The 8,548-nt window shown below is 43.3% G+C and overlaps 1 protein-coding gene across 1 annotated transcript; it reads left to right on the plus strand.

The window, feature by feature from the left end:
- The first annotated feature begins 3,529 nt into the window (after positions 1 to 3,529).
- On the plus strand, positions 3,530 to 7,927 carry LOC127010157 (ras-related protein M-Ras-like). Its single transcript, XM_050884015.1, has 4 exons — positions 3,530 to 3,728; positions 5,456 to 5,609; positions 7,028 to 7,190; positions 7,836 to 7,927. The coding sequence occupies exons 1-4, from the start codon at positions 3,542 to 3,544 to the stop codon at positions 7,914 to 7,916; spliced, it is 585 nt and encodes a 194-aa protein (XP_050739972.1). The 5' UTR covers positions 3,530 to 3,541; the 3' UTR covers positions 7,917 to 7,927.
- The last annotated feature ends 621 nt before the right edge of the window (positions 7,928 to 8,548 follow it).

Here is an 8,548-nt window from a genome sequence, read left to right on the forward strand (position 1 = left end):
GTGTATGTATGTATATGTGTGTGTGTGTGTGTGTGTGTGTGTGTGTGAAGCCGTACAGATGATAATCTTATGTTACATGGCCTAACCACACACACACACACACACACACACACACACACACACACACACACACACACACACACACACACACGTACACACACACACACACACACACACACACGTACATGAAGAGGAAGGAATTGTGAAGGGAAATGTAAGGTAACTGTAGGGTAAGGATGCAAGAATGGGTAAGTATGGGTAAACTGAGGTAAGATATGGGTAAATGTAAGATAAGGATTAAGGGAAAGGGTAATTAAGGATTCAAAAGTGGAGATGATATGGGTAAATTTGGGTAAGGTATGGGTAAATATAAGGGAAAATTGAGGAAAAGTAAGGGAAATGTAAGGTAACTGTAGGGTAAGTATAAGGGTGTCTAAGGTAAGGCCGGGTGTTGGGTAAGGATGCAAAAGTGGAGATGAGATATGGGTAAATTAGTGTAAGATATGGGTAAATGTAAAGGAAATGAAGGGAAAAGGGAGGAAATGTAAGGTAACTGTAGGGTAAGGCTATAATTGGGTCTCCAAGGTAAGGATGTTAGGTAAAGATTCAAAAGTGGAGATGATATGGATAATTTAGGGTAAGATATGGGTAAGAGTAAGGGAAATGAAGGGAAAAGGGAGGAAATGCATAGGGAAATGTAAGGTAACCCAAATTTACCCATCCTTACCCATATCTCATCTCCGTATTTCCATCCTCCCTTAATAGCAACCATATATTTACCTTAAACACTACCATATCCTTACCCTACATTTACCTATACACTTCCTTACATTTTTCCTACCTTTTTCTCTTACCTTTACCCAATTCTTGCCCTAATTTACCCAATTTTACCTATATTCCACCTCCACTTTTTACTCCTCCCTCTTCTAAATTCACATTATTACCCTTCCTGCCCCTCTGTCCTTACCCTACAGCTCCCTTACATATTCCTACCCTTTTTCCTTACATTTTCCCTTACACTTACCCATATTTTACTCTAATTTACCCTAATCTTCCCATATCCCACCTCCACGTTTCAATCCTCCATGTCAACAACACAGCTTGAGGGGGGACTAAGGAGGTGAGAAGAACTGTCATATTTTTAACCTTTTTCTGCCCTTTTCCTTTGCCCTTTGATCCTTACGTGTTACCTGCGCCTTGATTAATGATTTACCTATCACCTGCATGCGTATCAAGGCGTGAAATGGCGTAGAAAAGGCGTACTAAGGGGTTAAATATGGGCGTGGCAGAATGGAAGGGCAAAATGACATGTATTTGACACGTCTGAAACATGTTAGAGAAGGGAAGGGAAGAGAAGGGAGGAAGGGAAGGAAAGAAAGGGAAGGGAAGAGAAGGGAGGAAGGGAAGGAAAGAAAGGAAAGGAAGGGAAGGGAAGGGAAGGGGAGGGAAGAGAAGGGAGGAAGGAAAGGAAAGGAAGGGAAGGAAAGGAAAGGAAGGGAAGGAAAGGGAAAAGAAGGGTAAGGAAGGAGAGAGAGAGAGAGAGAGAGAGAGAGAGAGAGAGAGAGAGAGAGAGGAAGGGAAAGAAAGGGAAGGAAAGGGAAAAGAAGGGTAAGGAAGGAGAAAAAGAGAGAGAGAGAGAGAGAGAGAGAGAGAGAGAGAGAGAGAGAGAGAGAGAGAAAAAACCCGGGCTCTCTCAATTGTGAGCCGAGTGTGCTAACCACTGCACCACGAAGCCCCCCTCCAGACTAAAGGAAATGGACCTACCAACACTAGAACAAAGAAGAGAAAGGGGAGACCTAATACAGATTTATACATTATTGAGCAAAATGGAAGAAGTAGACAACAAGGAGTTACTACTATAAGAAGGAATAAACACCAGGAACACAAGAGGACATAGTTAAAAATTGAGGAAGGGAAGACACTTGAGAGACATAAAGAAATATAGAGGTTTGGAACAGGCTAAGTGAGGATGTAGTATCGACGGAGAGTGTGCAAAGCTTTAAGGAAAAATTGGGCAAATACAGATATGGATACGAGACCACACGAGCGTAAGCCCAGGCCCTATAAAACTGCAACACACACACACACACACACACACACACACACACACACACACACACACACACACACATGGCGGGGATCGACGCTATAGTCTTCCACGTGAAACTGGCCTATGGGATCGTGGCGGCTGCAGAGGAAGCAAGAGGTGTTGAGAGTGTGTGGCAAGGTGCGGGGCGAGGCTAACCCTGCAGCCCCCACTACCCCATCAGCAAGGAGTGTGCAAAGCTTTAAGGAAGAGCTTGATAAATTCAGATACGGAGACGGGACCACACGAGTACACACTGTAAAACTACTACTAGGTAAATACACACACAGCTTACCTTACATTTGCCCATTCTTGCCCTAATTACAGGTAGATTGGGCGATGGTAGTCAGCCCAGCGGAGGACACAAGAAGAAGAGGAGGCGGCCAGGTGTCCCACTAACGAGGTCTTCCGATAGGTAATGACTCCCTCGCGCACCTGTAATAATAGTAGTAGTGGTGGTAGAAGTAGTAGTAGTAGTAGTAGTAGTAGTAGTAGTAGTAGTAGTAATAATAATAATAATAATAATAATAATAATAATAATAATAATAATAATAATAATTTTTTTTTTTTCTTTCAGGAGTAAATTTATAAAGGAGAAGAAGAAGAAGAAGAAGAAAAAGAAGGAAGGAAGGAAGGAAGAGAAAGTTAGAAAATATAAAAAAAATAAAAATAAAAGAAAATATTAGAAAAATTAAGAAAAATAATTAAGAAAAGACATTTATCATCACCAGTTCATCACCGCCATCAACATATACATCACCACGTACCCTCATCACCACCAACACCACTAATTTCAACACCAAACACCAAATTTTCAACACCACTCAACACCAAATCTTCATCACCACACTCAAAACACCAAATTTTCATCACCACTCAACACCAAATCTTCATCACCACACTCAAAACACCAAATTTTCAACACCACTCAACACCAAATCTTCATCACCACACTCAAAACACCGAATTTTCATCACTTCAACACCAAAACCACAAATTCAACACCACTCAACACCAACACACCAAATCTTCATCACCACTTCAACACCAAATTTTCATTACCACTTCAACACCAAAACTGCAGATTCAACACCACTCAACACCAAATCTTCAACACCACTCAACACCAACACACCAAATCTTCATCACTACACTCAAAACACCAAATTTTCATCACCACTTCAACACCAAAACTGCAAATTCAACACCAAACACCAAATCTTCATCACCACTCAACACCAAATTTTCATCACCACTTCAACACCAAACACCAAATCCTCAACACCAAAACAACACCTACCAAATTTTCATCACCACTTCAACACCAAATTCAACACCACTTCAACACCAAAACCCTAAATTCAACACCACACCCCAAATCTTCAATAGCAAAACACCAACACACCAAATCTTCATCACCACTTCATCACCACCACTTCAACACCACTCACCACCATGTCCAAACCACCTTCCGACAAGCTCCCGACCTTCAAACTGGTGGTGGTTGGTGATGGGGGCGTCGGAAAGTCCGCTCTCACCATCCAATTCTTCCAGAGGCTCTTTGTGACAGACTATGACCCAACGATTGAAGACTCCTACATACAACACACCGAGGTCGACGCGCAGTGGTGTATACTCGACGGTGTGTGTGTGTGTGTGTGTGTGTGTGTGTGTGGATGGGTGGGTGGGTAAGAGGGGTCAGCTGGTCTTGTGTCAGTGTGTGTGTGTGTGTGTGTGTTGTGTGTGTGTGTGTACAAATTTTCCTAGGGTGAGCTGTTTTTTCCAAATGTTCCTTGTTTGTGTGTGTGTGTGTGTGTGTGTGTGTGTGTGTGTGTGTGTGTGTGTGTGTGTGTGTGTGTGTGTGTGTGTTGAATGGATATTTGCTTAACTAACTGTCTATTTTTCTTTTTTTTTTTCTTTTTAATCTTCACATATCTTTTCTTTTTCAAATTTTTATCATAACGCATTTTCTTTCTTCCTAATTCCCTTTTTCTTTGCAATTTTTCTTATCATAATCTTTCTCTTCTTCAATATCCTCTCTTCCAATTTTCTCTATGGCTGCAATGTCTTTCCTTGTCTATGGCTCCAATGTCTTTCCTTGTCTATGGCTCCAATGTCTTTCCTTGTCTATGGCTCCAATGTCTTTCCTTGTCTATGGCTCCAATGTCTTTCCTTGTCTATGGCTCCAATGTCTTTCCTTGTCTATGGCTGCAATGTCTTTCCTTGTCTATGGCTCCAATGTCTTTCCTTGTCTATGGCTCCAATGTCTTTCCTTGTCTATGGCTGCAATGTCTTTCCTTGTCTATGGCTCCAATGTCTTTCCTTGTCTGTGGCTCCAATGTCTTTCCTTGTCTATGGCTGCAATGTCTTTCCTTGTCTATGGCTCCAATGTCTTTCCTTGTCTGTGGCTCCAATGTCTTTCCTTGTCTATGGCTGCAATGTCTTTCCTTGTCTATGGCTCCAATGTCTTTCCTTGTCTATGGCTGCAATGTCTTTCCTTGTCTATGGCTCCAATGTCTTTCCTTGTCTATGGCTGCAATGTCTTTCCTTGTCTATGGCTCCAGTGTCTTTCCTTGTCTATGGCTCCAATGTCTTTCCTTGTCTATGGCTGCAATGTCTTTCCTTGTCTATGGCTCCAATGTCTTTCCTTGTCTATGGCTCCAGTGTCTTTCCTTGTCTATGGCTCCAATGTCTTTCCTTGTCTATGGCTGCAATGTCTTTCCTTGTCTATGGCTCCAATGTCTTTCCTTGTCTATGGCTCCAATGTCTTTCCTTGTCTATGGCTCCAATGTCTTTCCTTGTCTATGGCTCCAATGTCTTTCCTTGTCTATGGCTCCAATGTCTTTCCTTGTCTATGGCTCCAATGTCTTTTTAATTCCTTAGTTTTTCTTTGCTAATACTAACACAACATTCCTCTTCTCTTCTTCTCTAATTACTTATTCTTCATTCTCCTATTCCTCTTATTTATTCAACAACATTCCTCTTTTCTTCTCTAATTCTCCTCTAATTACTTATTCTTCATTCTCCTATTCCTCTTATTTTCTGTTCCTCTTCCCCTTTATACAGTATTGACCCTCTTCCTTTCTCTACCTCCCTTGCAAGGTTAAAGACTAGGAGACAGAATTGGATCCCACATAGATGGACTGTCCTTGTGTGTTACTAACTCTATTCTCGGGTACAGTTCTGGTTTTCATGTCTCTTGAATGCCCTTCGATTTTGTTTGGTAATATCGACTCCAAACCTTCATTCTTCTTCTTAACTAGTTCTGTTCTTCCTTACCACACCACTAACTTCCCCTTGGTACTAACTCTACTCTCCCTGCCACTAATTCCGCTATCCCTGGCTCTAACTTGGCTCTCCCCGGCACAGTTCTGGACACGGCTGGGCAGGAGGAGTTCAGTGCCATGAGGGAGCAGTACATGCGTAAGGGTGACGGCTTCATGCTGGTGTACTCCGTGACCGACAAACAGAGCTACGAGAACATCCCGCATTTCTACACACAAATACTCAGAGTCAAGGACAGGTAAGGTGGAGGTGTTAACTGTTGTGTTCTTTGGAAAATCTAATTACGTATATATTCCTAAGAGCTGAGTCCCCCAGATACTCAGAGTCAAGGACAGGTAAGGTGGAGGTGGAGTTTTTTGCTGTTGTGTTCTTTGAAAAATCTAATTATATATTTCTAAGAGTCGAGTCCCCCAGCCACCAGATACTCAGAGTCAAGGTCAGGTAAGGTGGAGGTGGAGTTTTTTGCTGTTGTGTTCTTTGAAAAATCTAATTATATATTCCTAAGAGTCGAGTCCCCCAGATACTCAGAGTCAGGGTCAGGTAAGGTGGAGGTGGAGTTTTTTGCTGTTGTGTTCTTTGAAAATCTAATTATATATTCCTAAGAGTCAAGTCCCCCAGCCACCAGATACTCAGAGTCAAGGTCAGGTAAGGTGGAGGTGGAGTTTTTTGCTGTTGTGTTCTTTGAAAATCTAATTATATATTCCTAAGAGTCGAGTCCCCCAGATACTCAGAGTCAAGGTCAGGTAAGGTGGAGGTGGAGTTTTTTGCTGTTGTGTTCTTTGAAAATCTAATTATATATTCCTAAGAGCCAAGTCCACCAGCCACCCACATTCATGGAAGCCATATTCGTATGTTCGCAAACTTGCATATTTTTCATGGAAGACAGAAGGTTTTCCCAGCAGTTAACTCATGGCTGCTGCACCTTGTGAACTTTGAGTCAGTGATGGCATGGGTTGTTTCCTGTGCAAGAGTAAACAATACCATCTATCTGTCTGCCTCTCCGACACACTGCCCCACCACGGGAACTTCCCTCCAGGGGTCCGGGTGGCCGCGGCAGAAGTGCCTCCATCCCTCCCTGTTGTAGCACTCCCTCTCATCACGCTGAGTCCTGCTGCTTCCAACTCTTGCTCCAGTACTCACCCACCCCATGCAGTTATGTGTGGAAAATCACCCTTCACAGCACTGTGTCTCCTAGCCTGTTACCTGTGCATAGACTCCAGTACAGTATGTGGCTGCACCACACTAACCCCTTCAACACGAGGACGCGTATACAGCGTCCTTGCGCGCTCCGTAGCATATCCGGGGACACGGATGCAGTGTCCTGGCTCGCTTTAGCCAGCACAAGTTATTTCATCCCGGATATTGTACGATTGTTTTTAGGATATAGGTCGGATATGATACGGTGTCATATTTGACTTTCAACTTTCAAATAATTTGTTTCTTTATGTCCACCATTTAATTTTGCATGTTTTTATATATAATACATGATGATTCTGTTGAGTTTATGGCTGAAAACTTGTTATAATCAGAAGTGACGTTTGAAATTTGGCGCGCCTGGCCGCCCTGGATATGGCGCGGGGCGCCATTTTTGCCCACCCGTAGTGAAGGGGTTGAGAATATGTCATTTTTAGTCTCTAACCTGACCTGACCCCCCAGGGACTCCTACCCCATGCTGCTGGTGGCCAACAAGGTGGACCTGGTACACCTCCGTCAGGTCAGCGAGGAGATGGGGCGCGACCTGGCCCACCGCCTTTCCATCACCTACATTGAGACCAGTGCCAAGGACCCGCCCCTCAATGTGGACACTGCCTTCCACGAGGTGAGGCGCGGCACTGTGTTGGCATTCTTTGGACATTATTTTTTTTTTACAATAGAGGAAACGGTTCAAGGGCAACATTTTATTATTATTATTATTATTTTTTTTTTTAACAACAGAGGAGACTGCTCAAGGGCAACAAAATGAGCATAAAAAAAAAAAAGCTCTCTACTCAACGCTCCCAATTATTCATGTATTTACGTCATTATTTTACGGTAACAGTATTGAACTATTTATTTATGTATTTATTTTTCAGCAAAGGGCCCCCAAAAATATATAGAAGATAATTTCCAAATTTTCCTGATCCTCTGAACCTAATATTTCTAAGCATTGAACTCTATTGATTGGGTTCAAGTCCATCTATGTATGTTTTTATTGATTCTAGTATATTCAATTTATTTATTCACTTATTTACTATTTATTTTTGAGTGTGTGTGCGTGTGTATGCGTGTTAACTCATGTATGCGTCAGGGCAGATAGAATGATTTATTTATTTATTATTATTATTATTATTTTTTTTTTTTGTGTGTGTGTGTGTGTGTGTGTCCTAACTTATGTACGTCTGGGCAGGTAGAATTAACTTTGTTTGTGTGTGTGTGTGTGTGTGTGTGTGTGTGTGTGTGTACTAATTTGTGTGCGTATTGGCAGGTCGTCAGAATCATCCGCGACGCTCCTCCGGTTGATGGCCCCAAGACCGGAAGGAGCAGACCAAACTGTGTGGTGATGTAAGGTCAACACCACCACCACCACCACCACCACCCCAAAGCAAGAGAAGAATGGGAGGCTGAGTTCACCACCACCACCACCACCACCACCACTACCCACCACCACCACCACCCCAAAACAAGAGAAGAATGGGAGGCTGAGTTCACTACCACCACCACCACTACCCACCACCACCTTCAACACCACCCACCACCTTCAACACCACCACCCACACCACCACCACCTCCAACACCACCCAGCAACACCTTCAACACCAACACCCACCACCACCCACCACCTTCAACACCACCACTACCCACCACCCACACCACCACCTTCAACACCACCCACACCACCCACCACCACCTTCAACACCACCCACCACCACTACCCACCACCACCACCCCAAAATGATATGGTGATGATAAGGGAAATTGGGCAATGAGTTCATCACCACCACCAACACCACCCAACACCTCCACCTCCACTACCTTCAACACCACCTCCAAAACCACCACCACCACCACCAGGGAGAACCAACACCACCATCACCGACAACAACACCAGCACAAAAAAAGTGGTGATATTAATAATGGTGGTGATGAAAAGTGGTGATGAAGAGTGGTGATGAATGTTCCACCTGTGTTAATTACGCT

Source organism: Eriocheir sinensis, chromosome 42, assembly GCF_024679095.1.
Source record: "Eriocheir sinensis breed Jianghai 21 chromosome 42, ASM2467909v1, whole genome shotgun sequence".
Taxonomy (NCBI): Eukaryota; Metazoa; Arthropoda; class Malacostraca; order Decapoda; family Varunidae; genus Eriocheir; species Eriocheir sinensis.